This window comes from Mytilus trossulus, chromosome 12, assembly GCF_036588685.1.
Source record: "Mytilus trossulus isolate FHL-02 chromosome 12, PNRI_Mtr1.1.1.hap1, whole genome shotgun sequence".
NCBI classification, from domain to species: domain Eukaryota; kingdom Metazoa; phylum Mollusca; class Bivalvia; order Mytilida; family Mytilidae; genus Mytilus; species Mytilus trossulus.
Window position 1 is genome coordinate 46,368,387 of NC_086384.1, and position 17,140 is coordinate 46,385,526.

The 17,140-nt window shown below is 31.9% G+C and overlaps 1 protein-coding gene across 1 annotated transcript; it reads left to right on the forward strand.

Moving 5' to 3' along the window:
• The first annotated feature begins 329 nt into the window (after positions 1 to 329).
• Positions 330 to 9,527, forward strand: LOC134693569 (uncharacterized). The gene is made up of 3 exons (XM_063554408.1): positions 330 to 503; positions 7,425 to 7,555; positions 9,083 to 9,527. The coding sequence occupies exons 1-3, from the start codon at positions 402 to 404 to the stop codon at positions 9,180 to 9,182; spliced, it is 333 nt and encodes a 110-aa protein (XP_063410478.1). The 5' UTR covers positions 330 to 401; the 3' UTR covers positions 9,183 to 9,527.
• Positions 9,528 to 17,140: the final 7,613 nt, after the last annotated feature.

Sequence of the window (17,140 nt, forward strand, 5' to 3'; positions counted from 1 at the left end):
AATTTTCTGCAGAACATAATAATCATGTTGCTTTATTTCTAAGTAGTTTTGTGTATTTTGTAGATATTCCCACGAGTTTTTGAATGAAAACTACAAGAATCAGGAAATTCAACAGTGAAATATTTATCTCGATCAATTTTTCCTAAACAATTCACCTGCCATGCTTTATTTGAATCATCATCTTTTCTATCGTACGTCCGTTCAATCATTAAAGTCCCGCAACGGAACAAAATTATGAGATAATAAGAACAATTAGTTAATTTCCATGAAGAGTGGTTATAGAAATAGATAATTGAAAAGGAGAATTGTAATGACAAACCCAACACTCCTACGGCTTAACCAATAATATATAAATATTGTTCATACATAACTATTGTCCCATTTAACTCACAGTAATCATCATGCATCACATTCCTAGTACAATTCTAATTACGTGTGTGATTTTAGGTTTCGTAAACTGTGATAGTTCACTTCGACCTCTTCGAAGTGGTTTCTTTCGTAAGGTAAGTTTATGACATCATAATTTTTAGCTTATTTATTTATTTTGATTTTGAAAGTAGTTGATAAATCTTCAGGAATGGAAATTTTTCCTTTCTTTTTTTTCGACTTGTATTTGTTACAAATTATTATATCTAAAAAACGAAGTTGTTGGTTATTTTTCTGTATTTACAATTTTTAACACAAAAATCAGAAATATATTTTTAGCATCTTTAAATAGTATTTGCATATACATATACTAATTTTGTGTCTATGTTAGATACCTTATAGCTCTTTTTTCCATTTAACAAATTTAAAGTGACTCTCAAGAATTCAAAGAAAGTTTGAATAGATGCAAAACATTGCAATACATCAAAATAAAAAAATCTTAAAGTCGATATATTCATTTAAAACACACTAATTCTTGAAACTCAACTTAGAAAAATAACATGCAAAATTTTTTTTTCTCTCCATTGAATGGAAATGCATTCCATACTTCAAACTACAATGTGTTTGTTCGTTGTAAAAAGAGATGTTGGAAATTAAAAACTGCAGTAACTTTTTTTTATGCCCCTAATATAACGGTATTTACTTTTTCCAAAGAATTCAGATTTTTCTTATCTTGTACATACGTGAAATTGAATAATTCATGTTGCATAAAGTATATGAATAATTGTGTTTTAATCTGAATGTTTCAAGTAAAACTGGAAACTTAGTTTTTTCAGAAGGAATTCCATTTGGATAAACAGTTTTCGTTCACATGTAATTTGGATTTTTGTGAAACAAGACAATTTTCAATTAAAAAAAAACCAGGAAGTATATCTTCAAACTTATTTTTAAAAACATCTGATTTTTTATGAAACTTTTTTTTTATTGTAACAAATTAGTTAAATAGTCGTAAGGGTGTATTAAAATTAATCGAAAAGTGAAAAATAACGTACGGTGGCTGGGTACAGTCGGTAACAAACAATTCCCAAGCATACGTATCGTATACGTACAACTGCTAGAATTATGACAGAACCTTCAAAACTTGAGGCCCAAGGGATTATTCAATCCGTGCTAGAAAAATATCACATTCAGCAACGTTCAGCAAAACAGCATGGGTACAAACCGATTGCTAGTATATAAACAACATCTTCAGTAACATTAAGTGTTCAGTAGGGATATCGACAATAGATAGTAATAAAAACTGTATCGACCCAGTAAATCACATGCAGGAACGAAACGTGATTAATGCGGGGTATCGAACCAGTTATTACAAATATTACCTCTATTAGTGATATGGGCAATCGATCGAGCACGAAAGTATGGCTTCGATGTTTGAAAACTTTCACAAACATTTCATTATTTGCAATAAACTTTTTAAAAAATCGTTGAAGTTCGTTTTACAAAGTAGCATAAGTTATAAAAATATATTTCTTTTCGCCTGTAAAAAATATTAATTTAATGTCTTCAGTAATATGGTAATGCGACATTTAGTTTGATGTTATTATCAAATAGTTAAAATAAAAATAAAAAATGTATCAGTTTATTCGACGGTCTTGAGGTCTTTATCCTTCACAATTTAAGATTATAAAATACACTTTTATTTAGAATTCTTAACATCATGTTCGAACTTAAACAAGTTGAAATCGATGCATCCCCACTGAGTGTATTGACTTCAGGGTTTGTTTATGTCAATGTTTGTATCCAATACATGTGGCCTATTGAATCTGAATCATGACCTCAAATTTTGTAGTGTCTTGTGTCTAATGAACTATTGAATCTGAATCTGTCTAAATCACCTTAATCCCTCTTGGGATGGGTTTGTATTTGTAATTATGTGGTCAATAGTTAGTCTTGACAATCCGGACAATAGTTAGTCTTGACAATCCGGACAATAGTTAGTCTTGACAATCCGGACAATAGTTAGTCTTGACAATCCGGACAATATTAATCTTTTTCAATGAACAGCTACTCGAACATCATTCTTGAGTTCTTTAGTACTTAATTATAATTTATGGAAAACAACTAGTCTATGCAAAAAATATCTATGAGTTTGATAAACACACCACACCCTATTGCATAATATCAGAACTGCAGATGCAATTAGTTATCAAAAGTACCAGGATTATAATTTTATACGCCAGACGCGCGTTTTGTCTACATAAGACTCATCAGTGACGCTCAGATCAAAATAGTTAAAAAGCCAAAAAAAATACAAAGTTGAAGAGCATTGAGGATCCAAAATTCCAAAAAGTTGTGCCAAATATGTCTAAGGTAATCTACTCCTGGGGTAAGAAAATCCTTAGTTTTTCGAAAAAATTCAAAGTTTTGTAAACAGAAAATTTATAAAAATGACCATATAATTGATATTCATGTCAACACCGAAGTGCTGACTACTGGGCTGGTGATACCCTCGGGGACGAAACGTCCACCAGCAGTGGCATCGACCCAGTGGTGTAAATAGTTATCAAAAGTACCAGGATTATAATTTTATACGCCAGACGTGCGTTTCGTCTACATAAAGATAACTATTTTTAAAATCTGCTGCAAACGATTTCAAACTCCATTATATTGCGATTAAATCCGAATGCCGCTGAACACGGTAGCAGAAAACAACGTTTTCAAGATTGTGTGCCGTACGGTAGTGAAAGTCGGTAAAGGATAATTATGTGAAATTCTCCTGTTTTTTCTAATCAAATTTGCTTTTCGGCATCAACGTTTCCGCTAGGAAACGCTGAGAGCCAATCGCAAGTCGGCTAGAAATAGAAAAAAGGACTTGAATTAAGTTCAGCTTTCCTCTTTGATTTTTCGAATGATGTAGAAAATGTATCAGCTGAGAATCTACTAAATAATACATATAGGTATATATCCCCTTTGCAATTAAACAATAGATATAGGAAGATGTGGTGTGAGTGCCAATGAGACAACTCTCCATCCAAATAACAGTTTAAAAAAGTAAACCATTATAGTGCATGCATTTAAATTACTCTCAATGTTTAACTCACTCTAGAACAGAGCATTTAAAGTACATATACGCTCTTTAACCTATATAATTTTGGAATATACGCATTTCTGATGAATTTAAATCCAATGCATATACATCTTGTTTCCATTCTTTTGGTGTGTGTATTGAGCCTTTGGGTTTTCCATTTGATTAGGAACTTTCTTTTTTTAATTTTCCTCGGAGTTTAGTATTTTTGTGATTTTATTTTCCATTTTTTACATCATGCAAAGATCGTACGACATCAATTCAAGAAACTATTTTCAATAATAATTGAATATTCCATTACCTGATTTAATTTAAATTACATCACAACAAACTCTCAATTCCATGTTAATTGACGGTACCCCAGGTCATAAATTGAAAGATTATTACTAACGCTTTAGCAATTACACTGATTCCGGATATTTTTTGCATCTCTTGCAGATTTAAAGGTCAACATCTTATATAAAATATTCTTAAGCTCTAAAAAAAAAAAGATTTCAAAATAAATTCACTTGTGCTTTCATACAAAGCCCGCGGTGAAAATTATGAAGTTTTTTTTAATTGATTGAGGTTTGCATAGTTTTAACGATGAAAAATAGACAGTGATTCATCTTTTTAAATGTCGTTTCTGGAAACTTTCAATCCCACTTAAAATGTAAATTCGTTATAACCAATTGAGACTAGTGTATAAAAGTGATAAACAGTGATAACCTAAAAGCTAAAATAAAATCCTAATATTTAAGGAGTATTGTATATGTGTGATAAACTTGAAAAAAAACACCAAGAATATGTGTCTGTATAACATAAAGCACAGCGAACTCTACTATTTAGTTTTTCCACGTTCACTTAACTTCTTAATCTATGTCAAAATCCTAATTTGACATATAATCAAAAAGATATAAGAAAATGTGGTAAAAAAACAACCATTTCTGTAGAGTGAAATTGAGAAAACTGTTTACTCTTACACAAGTTGGTAGTAGAATAGAAAAAACAATTAAAGGAATACTCCAGAAATTCTACTTGAAAATTGTATATAACAGTAAAATTACCAAATATACTGAACTCAAAGTAATATTCAAAAAGTCACCAATCAAATGACAAAATCAAAAGCTCAAATACATCAAACGAATGGATGACAAATGTCATATTCCTGACTTGGTACAGACATTTTCTTATGTAGAAATGGTGGATTAAAGCTAGCTAAACCTTTCACTTGGATTACAATAGCATCAAATTACATCATATTGACAACGATGTGTGAACAAAACAAACAGACATAATAGGAAAACACGTTAACAATAGGGGTGCAGCAGTCAACACTGTGTTTTAATCTCATTTTTTAAAGTGTAACCTCTTCTTGACACCTGATTACATGTATATAATTCGCATTATAACTGTTTGTATGTTATATTTAATTGTCTTTGTTGAAATCAGCAAAGAAAAGAAATTGGAAGGGGCAATTCGCATCCATTAAAATTTTGTGTTTTGGTTTTGTAGGGGAAATCTGATTCATTCTGATAATGTGAATAAGATAGGGTATATAGGTCATTTCTAGCAGAGTACGTCATCTTTGGTTTTATTTTATAGCATTGAGTATACGTCATCACAAATATCATTAACACTATTGTTTATATTAGTTACTGGGGGTGGATGGGATTGAGCATAATAGACTTAATCTCTAATTTTTTTTAGAGAATAGTGAAAAATACGACAAAACAATAAAAACTAGTGAAAATTGGGCAAAACAATAAAGAATAGTGAAAAAAAAACAAGACAATAAAGAATAGAAAAACAGGAGCAAAAAATACCTAACACATTATAGAATATAGAAATTAAAGACGCCCCCTCCAGAACCTCATAACTGACCATCAAGGGAGCAGATGTTATTATATTATTAATATTATAATGATGCAGTGACCACAGGATTGCGATTTGATCTATAATTCGTGACTCATTATAACGAGGATGACCTAACATGGCCTTTAAGTACATAATTCGTGTTTATCAATATCGAAATAAATTACAGAAATGTAATATGATTGCCAATGAGGCAAATAGACTATTTTAATTTCATATTACCGATTTTTTGTTTCCGGAATATTTCGACGGTTTGTCTACTCTGTGGTAGGACATCCTGGTACTCGATAAGGTACAAACAACCACAAGATATACTCAGTGCTATTTTGAATCCAATCCCCTGTCCTGCCCTTTTTTTTTTTTTTTAAATCAAATGGAATAGCCTATTCAGATTGAACGCGGTTTTTTTTATTTCCGGAATTTATTAACGCATCTTCTATTGTTTAGACTACTTGACATCCATTTCAAAATTATTATACCGAAATGTAATTACCAAGTTACAGATGATTATGTTTGTACTTTTGGTCCTTATAATAATCTATAATTTGGTGTAATTGAACGAATTTGTTATTATTATGTTTGGAATGAACGATTTCTATTTCTGTATAATAAGCTGAGATTGAACGAGTTTTATTTTTGTTATTCGTTGGCTTTTCTTTCACAACAAAAATGTTCGCGGCTCGCCTAAACACATTTGACTAAAGACGAAAGGTTATAGAAACAGGTATCGGTTCAGCTATGATAAATTTGAAAACTAGTAAAACCTAAGGTGTCAACACCATCAGGTAAAGTTGACCATTTATATAGAAAGGATTTGGTTATTCTTTTAAAATATAAGCCACGCTGGTCATAAACCTGTGTCAAGTTTGATAGATATATATCATTGGCTTTCAATTTTTCAGGTAAAATCGTGTACAATTTGGAAATTAGTATGGTGGTGGATATCACTGAACTAGTAAATATTTGTTTAGGGGCCAGCTAAAGGACGCCTCCGGGTGCGGGAATTTCTCGCTACATTGAATACCTGTTGGTGACCTTTGGCTGTTGTCTGCTCTATGGTTGTCGTTTTGACACATTCACCATTTCCTTTCTCAATTTTATTGATGAAGATAAATCAATAAAGTGCTTCGGACGTAACACAATGATGATCTGTTCTTTATATTCTTTGTATTTGTTGATACGAAAATCAATTATAAATTTCCATAAATCGTCTAAGATTCTTACATTATATTTTTCACCTTGCTGCTGTATTCCCTAACTAAAGAGACGGCATTATAACATTATTTTTAAGAAATATATGACCATGTTGACAAATGTGTGTTTTTTTATTAACATTTTCTTACAAGGCTCAATTGAATCAACTCTAGTACACAAGCAATGAATAAACTCATCATAAATACCGGGACTTTTTTTTAAAACATTTATTGGCTTGAAAATATGAACTTTATAATTGGGGCCAAATATTGCCCTTACCGAACTTACTTCTTTAGTATATACGCCAGACGCGCATTCCGTCTACATTTAAGACTCATCAGTGACGCTCGAAACCAAAAAAGTTCAAAAGGCCAAAAAAAGTACGAAGTTGAAAAGCATTGAGGACCAAAATTCCGAAAATTTATGCCAAATACAGCTATAGTAATCTATGTCTGCGGTAGAAAATCTTTAGTTTTTCAAAAAATTCAAACATTTGTAAACAGTAAATTTATAAATATAACCATATCAATGACAATTCATGTCAGCACAAAAAGTGTATATCAATACTGCAGTTTTACTATCGCTTGTCCATGATAGATTGCTGTTTTACAATAAAAGGAAAACAGGTTAAAAAGAAGCACTACAAAAACTGACAGTCGATTTAAAAAAAATGTCAATAGAACTTTGAGTTTGGTAAATGTTTAATAAATGTGTTACATTTATTGGTTCTTACAAACATTAATTTACATGTACATGTAACAATGTGTAACTATTGTTTAAAATAGCAATTTCTTCAAAAGTCGTGATCTTCGGAGCTTTTTCTCCATTCTATAGACCTTCGGAAAGTTGAACATACACCCAATAATTGCTTTATGTTCGTAAAAGAAAAAAAAATGCTGACGTTTTTGTTTTTCTATATTTGTAGATAATACCACTGACATTTGACTTTCCTGTTTGTGAACCCAACAGTATATGTAAATGGGCAGTTTGTGAATGGAACAGGGACCCAGATTTGATCTTATCAAATTCAAACTGTTACTTTTACAATAACCATCAGTAAGTATAGAACCGGTATACTATTTATCTTCAATTAAATGCACAGCATCAGTTTTGAATGGGCTGAATGGGCTAAATTAATTGCTTTGACCAGTAATACAATATCATTATAAGACATTGCTTTTAAAAGGAACATACAAATATATCAGGTTGAAACCTTGAATAGTGTTTATGAATATAAAGATAAAAAGGACTGACATTAAAAAAAATCTGAGGATATTTAATTATTTATTTAGTTTCGTATTCCGAAATTCATTCTTTTATATAATAACATATCAAATGGTTTATTGTATTCAAACTCGCACGACTATTTAGATAGATTAGCGTCCTCGATTTGATTTGACATATATTTGACTTATTCCAATGTCATCAAAGTCGTGATCTTCGGAGCTTTTATTTTTATTTTCATTCAGTAAAGCGCATGACAGAAGATCCATGCGCATGTCTGACTATGGAAGATCTATGCGCATGGCATATGACAGGAGATTCATTTGCATGGCAGATGATAAGAGATTCATGCGCAAGGCTTGGGATGCATACCTTGTTAACTAACTTGGTCTAATTCTTTTAAGAGATTATTCACCAAATTAAAGTGTTAATATTTAAAATACGTTGTCTGATTTCTTTTACTCTAAAGTTATCAAAATGACGCAGGTATATAAACAAAACTCGTTTATGTTTATACATTTTTTTGTGTGTACTTTGAAAATGTTCATACTCCCTGAAGTAAAATTTGACCTTAAAGGGATTTGGCTATTCGATTTATGTCCCTTTTTTCCACCTTTACCACGTATTTATATATATCCTTGGCGCTTGAGCACATAACCCAATATATTCATAAAGTTTAACATAGATATAAATATGTAGCGAACTCTTGTAATTGGATTTTTCTAGGTTCGTTTCATTTCATGTTACAGGTTAATATGATAAGTTAATTAACGTTTTTATCTGTATAAGAATGGTTTTTGTGTGTGTATCGAATCAGTGAACGAAACGGTTCACTTTTGTTTCACTGTCATACATTGTTGACACTATTTCCTTTTAATGACTTAACATGAGTTATACATGCGTAAACAATTTCTCGCTTATGATTACATTGAAGGTCACATGAATACGGATTCAACGAGGTCGAATTATTCACTTACTTGTGAATAATTCATCAGCGATAATTCTTTGCTTATTTTTACAACATGGTACCAAATTAGCTGCTTAAAACGCATTGTTATTTCATTATTTCACTTTTATTAACGAATTCCATTTCTTTCATATCTCATAGCTAGCGTCCCGTTAATACCCGAAGAAGTTTACATTTTTAATCGAAAAATAATAATATTGTTATATAAAAGATAAAGATAAAATTGGGAAAAGACATAAAATATGGGCTAAACACTAAAGAGAAAGAAAACAAAGCGAACTAATTTAACAAAATACAGCATGTCCAAAGATTGATTAAACGTCCAGTGCCGAATATTTCATGAATTATTGAAGAAAATCGCCATTAAACTATTATCAATCTTTTTTTTCCAGGTGTAATAGATGTCCAGAAAATTATGAATGCCAAAACACTAATGACAAAGAAGTTGAAGCCAGTTTTGTGACGTATGCTTACAGATGTCTACCTTTATAAGCATTCACAATTGGTTATTCCATCAGTCAGACAACTTATGGTATCACTAATGACCACAAAGATGTTTTGTTTCAATGACTTTAGTTTAAATATATTTTATTGTTAAAAAATGACAAATGGATTAGACATAAGATTTTCAACTTAGTAACGTCTTCTTCAATAACTTTACCAAATGAACTGAAATATTTTTGATAATATGATAAAATTATGTATAATTTACTACATATCGATATGAATTAGGTTCTGAATTCCTTTAGGCATTTCCCTATATAATTATGTATCAATTCAGGAAGGATGTTTGTCATGTTGAAAGTTGGTAAGAAAGCGAGATATTTGATTGTATGCTTTTATTGGAATAAAATTATATTAAAATAAACTTCTATTTGTAAATATAAAAGTATTTATTCAGGGAATTTCTCGCTACATTGAAGACCTGTTGGTGACCTTCTGCTGTTGTTTTTTTTATTTGGTCGGGTTGTTGTCTCTTTGACACATTCCCCATTTCCATTCTCAATTTTATTAGTGATTATGAATTATCCGTTTTCATCGATGGTTTCTTTGGATACTCTTTTTTTTTTAAATTTAAACAAACACCAATATTTTTCTTTTCTCACATTTAAGCCTTTTTTATGTTGGTGTGTATTTTCATATGCAGGCTTTTTACATCAAAAACCTACCAAAAAGTTAGGATATTATATACAAGAAATGAGGTGTGGTATGACTGCAAATGATTTATCATGTAGTGAAAAGACTCTCATTGAAATAGAGGATTGCTAAAAAAAATGTTCGTCTCCCTCATTGTGGAAGATCAGAACATTGATCATAAACTCCGAACATTTATTATAAACTCAGAGACATCAAGAGTGTACACAATTTTTTATGCCCTGAATTCAAATGTTAACATTGAATTTTTCTATGTAAATACTTATTGATAAGATTATCCCCTTTTGTGACTATACATTTCATTAATGAACATTTACCCACTTTGGGGTGCACCAATATAGTGAAGGATTATACAGACTGAGGCAGCAACCATTTGATTTCGGGGGGGGGGGGGGGGGGGGGGGGGGGGTTTGAAAAAAAGTTTTTTTCCAGTTTTTGGAGAAATAATAATTTGTTTTTGTCCCTGAGAAAAAAAAATGTGTTTGTTTTACCCTCACCTATGTCAAAATTGAAAGAAAACAATGTTGTCGACTTGTCGTAAACAAAATAGATTATTTGTCGCCGAAGTCGAAACAAAAAGTTTGTCCAGAAAACACCCCCCCCCCCCCCCCCCCCCCAGAAAATCAAATAGTTGCTGTCTTAAGAAGAAGAAGACACCCATTAACCAGAGTTAAATGACTAACAAATAACCAATTATAGGTCACCGTATGACTTTCTTCTATGACCAAAGATACCGTATAGTCAGCTATGAAAAGCTCCTACACGAAGTATGTGAATCAATAAGCGTTAACAAATACTGTCTCAACAAAAAGGGATAGATGGACACTTGTTCAATTTTACTCACTTCTACCAAAATGAAAACAAACAAATAAATTATTTCAAATACTTAAAATACAAAATACATAAATAAATAACAGTAGTATACCGCATTCGTCTCAACTCGGCCGATTCCGGATTCTACCGAGGATTGCCGAATGTAGTATACCGCTGGCCTCCATTCATAAATCGATTGAGAGAAAAAAAATCCGGGATACAAACTACAACTGAGGTAAACACATCAACTATATAGAGGAAAACAACGAAACAACAGAATCACTGAAGATAAGGGTGATGCATGGTACCATTAAAATATTTAAACCCACTGCAATTGTTTGCACCTGTCCTAGTTCAGGAATCTGATGTACAGTAGTTGTCGTTTGTTGATGTGGTTCATATAAGGGTTTCTCGTTTCTCTTTTTTTTTTATATAGATTAGACCGTTTAAATATTTGAATAGACGCCAACCTTCTCTCAACCTGAAACAATTGTAACATCACTTCATAGAAAAACACACTATAAAATATCAATTGAAATGGCCTAACTGAATCAAGCAATGAACGGATAAATTTTATCTATGACAAAAGATGATACAAAATTAAAGCAAGGGGCTAAGATGTAAAACAATATAAGAAAAACAACTATAACCTTGGACAAAATGTCGCCAAAGAAAATAACATGCTTACATTTGTATGTCAATGATTTTTAATAATCACTGCAAATGAAGACAAACTCTCACTACTCTTTTGTAGAAAGAATTTAGGAATGTTTTCAAAGATGCCAACAGACCAAGTCACAAATAAAATTTATGCATATATCAAATTATCTCCGAGATAATGATTTCCTATATTATTAATAAAATAGAATAGTGTATCATCACAATCATGTAAAATCAGGCTATTAATCCTTTTCCTATCATTTCCGCTAGCCAAGTGGCGGACATCAGTTGATAATAAAACTAAAACCTTTGTAACGAACAATTAATTATCTAATTTATATTTTTATTGATAATCTCGAAAGGTCAATTGTGAGATGGTTTCGTTGCGATTTTTCTCTGTTGTATCTATAATGATTGCGTTCATATAACAGCCCAAAGGAAAGAGATCGACTCTTAAATTTGATTAATGATCTGTTGATCTACTTTCCAGTTTGTATTACGTACATGGGGGAGATATACTTGCCTCCCCATGCCGCTAAAGATATCCTCATCTTTTATATATATAAGCTTTGGATTTCAAAGATTTTGGCCACGAGCATCACTGAAGAGACATGTATTGTCGAAATGCGCATCTGGTGCAAGAAAATTGTTACCGTTAGATTTTTATATTTGCTGAAGAGCAACAAAAGCACATCTATTTCCATAGCACGTATTAATATCTCAAAGAGACAGATAACATCAAATGACAAATATGCATCATCATCAAACAAAGGGACACAACTCTCACAACTTAACTACAAAACACATACGACCATACAATACAGATACATAACATTTGTCAAATATATTCCTGAACTATCTAAATTTCAGGTAGAAACATGATGGAAGATATCTTCATCTCATGGTGCTATTCAAAAAAGGGATTATTTCCCGATTGAGGATTAAAAAAAACCTTTACTTCTCACTCAGTCGAATTAGGGTCCTAAATGGTTCAAAAAACCGTGCCACATACAGTTTTCATAATGAAATGCTGTTTTTTTTCAGCAATTGTAATAGAATGAACATAAATGGGAAACACAATTATAATTAAATAATCGCCATGTTGTGTTTGTAATCGACAAGAATACTTGCAAATACCAAATAAAGGATACAACTCCGTCCACTTTCTTCTATTAGAGCTTTCTAACATTTAGACAATATAAACATTGTACGAACTGACTAGTGTGAAGCTAGCCGGCGTTTATATTTATGAGGCTATGAGCATGTATCACATTTCCTCGATAACAGCATTCTTTTTTTAAAAAAAAACCCAACGTATCTTTAAAAATTTAAGCATACTAGTATACTAGTATATCGCGAATAACGTTACTTATATGTCACCACGATTACATACATTTAAAAAGAATGCGAGTACATATGTTCAAACTATTTTAAGTCATTTTTAGTAGCAATAAACAAAAGAACTATGTCAATTGGACATGCTTTGATACTATATATGCGCTTGAATTTTTACTTCATAACATTTTTGTTCGCTTTCCCGTATATCGTCAGGTTATTGGAATTCCAATGGGGACTAACTGTGTACCACTTATTGCGGACCTGTTTTTGTATTGTAATGAGTTACAATTTATGACTAAAATTAGCAAAGACCCATCGAAACAACATTTGATACAAAAAATTTATTACTTATATATATTTGGATGACATATTGGCTCTCAATAATGACGACTTCAGTATGCATAGTAAAGAAATTTATCCGTTGAACTTACTTTAAATAAAGCTAATACTAACAATGACCACTGCCCTTTCCTCGATCTTGATATCTATATCATTAACGGGAAGCTTAATACAAAATTTATGATAAAAGAGATGATTTTTCATTTCCTATCGTTAATTATCCATTTTTAGATGGTGACGTTCCCTTGTCACCATCTTATGGTGTTTACATATTTCAACTTGTACGATTCGTTCGTGTATGTAACATCGTATTAGATTTTAGCGAGAGAAATTTATGTATTACTGAAAAATTATTACACCAGGGTTTCCGATATCACAAACTGCTCAAAACATTTACTAAATTTTATCACCGGTATAAGGAAATAATTCGTAAATATAACTCAACATGCAGACATCTTATACGTTCAGGTATTTCACATCCAATTTTTATGGTAATATTCTTTACAAAGCTCAAAAATGTCAGTATTTACCTCAAAAGCTTACAAAATCTTTAAACAGACTTATTCAGAAGGGATATAGTTACGATACTGTTGTCAGGTCATTAAAGATTGCATATTTTGGCTTAAATATTGATTCACTTATAGGGTCTTTGCATCGGAACTAAACACATTTATTTAAAAAAAAAACAGTTGTTGGCATGACACGGGTTATGTTCTTCTCATATATTTTATGATAGTATGATACTAAACCCCTAACGGGAGGGATTGTGCCTGATATTCATATGATGAAGACATAATCTTTCAATCAGTTTAACTGAGGTCTAGAGCTGGCATGTCAGTTAACTCCTAGTAGTCTGTTGTTATTTATGTTTTATTGTCATTTTATTTATTTTCTTTTGTTACATCTTTTGACATCGGACTCGGACTTCTCTTGAACTGAATTTTAATGTGCGTATTGTTATGCGTTTACTTTTCTACATTGGCTAGAGGTATAGGGGGAGGATTGAGATCTCATAAACATGTTAAACCCCGCCGCAATTTTGCGCCTGTCCCAAGTCAGGAGCCTCTGGCCTTTGTTAGTCTTGTATGATTTTTAATTTTAGTTTCTTGTGTATAATTCGGAGTTTAGTATGACGTCCATTATCACTGTACTAGCATACATATTGTTTAGGGGCCAGCTGAAGGACACCTACGGGTGCGGGAATTCTCGCTACATTGAAGACCCATTGGTGGCCTTCGGCTGTTGTCTGCTCTATGGTCGGGTTGTTGTCACTTTGACACATTCCCCATTTTCTTTCTCAATTTTATTCACGCGGGAATTGTATAAGCATACGTTTAACCATTACCATTTAAATGAAATTAATGAAGTACGGTAAATTTAACACAAAGATTCACATTTTTTGTAAGCTATCATCAAAATGTCGACGTGGGTCATCGTGATTTGCAAAACAAGGATGCTGCAATGTTTTGACTTTTTTTTCTCTCGCAAATTCTATCAATTATTATAGTGTCTTTTTAGATTTGTATGTGCACATTTTCCATTGACATCTAATGGATTATATATTAGTGTGAATATTTTACTGGGATACCCTACTTTCCATACATGTGCATTAACATGCACATGAACTTTAATGCATATATCTAGATCTGCTTCTTTATTATGCTATGGAGATGAAATGCAGATGAAACAGGAAATTCGTTTCCTATTATATCAATTAAGAATCCGGTTTATCGATACACTAGCCTATGTAGATAATATCATTTCAAACCCATTAACCTAGTTTATTATAGGTCAAATATACTCTTAGAAACAATGCGGTCAAAAACTCAGACTTCCTGGTTTATTGTTGAACCCTCGTTTCACCTTACAGTTTTTGGCAACTTTTCGGAATTTCTGGCTTTTGAAGCTTTTCATGAAGTAAAATAACAAAAAATACCCCGAAAACGGTACCAAACTCAACGAATAATTAAAAACAGAAAGTTCCTTAACAAATGGCAAAATCAAAAGCTCAAACAAATCAAACGAATTGGAAACAACTGTCATATTCCTGAGATTAAACCTGAAGTTTATAGGTAGTCTAACCTTTCACTTGTATGAACGTCGCATAAAGATATCCACTGAAAATCTAAATTAGTCAATTTGACCAACTTAATTTGTCATTTTGACTGTCCTCTAGATGACAATGCACTTCAGTCAGTTTGACTATGCTCTCAGTCGTTTGACTAGATGGTCAGTCACATTTGACTAAGTAGGGTGGTCATTATTGCGATGTTAGGAAGTCAAAATGACTATATATATATATCTTATACTCGTTATGACGAATTGGATTGTTCAATTGACTATGCAGATTCGTCAGTTTGACAATTGAATGCAGTCCATATGACTTATTGAAAAGGTCGAAAGTGACCATGTTGATTAGTCAACATGATTACTGTGAATAGTCACGACTGTTATTTTAACTTGTGTTGTATTTTTGTTCTACCATTTTACTTTGTGTATGTTTCTATCTGTTTCTACTTCTTTGTTTCATTTCTTCTGTCATTCTACTTTACGTTGTTGTTCTTCCATCGGATTGACAAATACATAGATCTAGAATATAATATCATTAAAAATACCACAACAGCAATACTAACAATGATAACAGTATAGGGCCACAAACTGATCAATGTTCAAAACCTTCCTATATCCTAAGTTTCCATGTGTTACCATTACTCAGTAACCATATATTAAAGTCTAAAAATCAAATAAAAGAAATATGTTTATTATAAATTCATTGTTAAATCGATATGATATGTATTTTATACATTTTTACAGCATCAGCTCTGCATGTGTCAGTGTAATATTATCTCTGGTAAAAAAATATCTCAGCTGTGTTCATACAAATAGCAATGTCTTCTTTTGCTGAAAAATATAAATATATCATTTTAGAAACTAAAATAAAACAATAAACAAGTATACCATTCATGTTAAGAGTTAAAAGAAAATAAATTTAGTGTAAGCACCGGTATCTTGACAGCCACCCATCCTATATTGCAACATTGTAATGTTAGAACAAGGTTCTTGACAGCCACCCATCTTATACCCCAACATTGTAATTTAAGCACAGGATCTTGACAGCCACCCATCTTATACCACAGCATTGTGATGTAAGCACCAGGATCTTGACAGCCACCCATCTTATACCACAATATTGTGATGTAAGCACCAGGATCTTGACAGCCACCCATCTTATACCACAACATTATAATGTAAGCACCAGGATCTTGACAGCCACCCATCTTATACCACAACATTATAATGTAAGCACCAGGATCTTGACAGCCACCCTGATTTTTTTTTAATTTATTGATGTGAATATCGATTGCAGTGTTTATTTTTAACAGTTTTTGGTCAGGTGAAACAAAGATGTCGCTAAATACTCTTTTCAAACGAAAATACGTTGCATGTGTATCAAAATTGATATCCCGTATACATATCTCCCCCTTTTTATTGTCATTACGTCAACATGTGCCGATATTACATTCATTACATTTCGTTTTCTTATATATAATTTTTGAAAGTTAGAATTAAAACACATATACACGATACTTACTTTAAACCATCGGTTTAATGGACAAAATATAACAGTTTCGTGCCTCCTGGTTTGTTTACATCTACACGATCTAGGAAACAAAGAAAATGCGAAAGAGAGCGCGTGAAACCCGATACTCTACACCACGTGGTGCTGTGACCACTATTATAGTCAATTGACCATGCAGGTAGTCACAATGACCAGATGGGTAGTCAAATATGCTGTTGACTACCTTTCGGCTAATATTTGACTAACTGAATAGTCATAGGGACTAATTTAAATTTTCAGTGTCTATTTCAATATTTAACACTTGAAGGTATGGGGAAATCTGGATTCAGAATATTTTCTTTATTCAAATTGAGAATTTTTTTAAGCAGAATATTGGTTTTTTTTTAAAAGACAAAAAAAACTCTCTCCCCCTCACCCCACACCCCCATTTGAATTTGAATGGTCGTTCTCTAGCACATTATAAGCCTGGCATCTTTGGTGAGTTTTTACCTTACATCTATATACAGAAATATCGTGCTACAAATATTTTATTTTTCAATTACCCACTTTGTGTTTCTAATGAAAA

Coding starts and splice junctions, on each gene's coding strand:
- LOC134693569 (XM_063554408.1), top strand. CDS start 402: ATGCATCACATTCCTAGTACAATTCTAATTACGTGTGTGATTTTAGGT. Junction 504..7,424: donor GAAGTGGTTTCTTTCGTAAG/GTAAGTTTATGA, acceptor CTATATTTGTAG/ATAATACCACTGACATTTGA. Junction 7,556..9,082: donor TACTTTTACAATAACCATCA/GTAAGTATAGAA, acceptor TTTTTTTTCCAG/GTGTAATAGATGTCCAGAAA.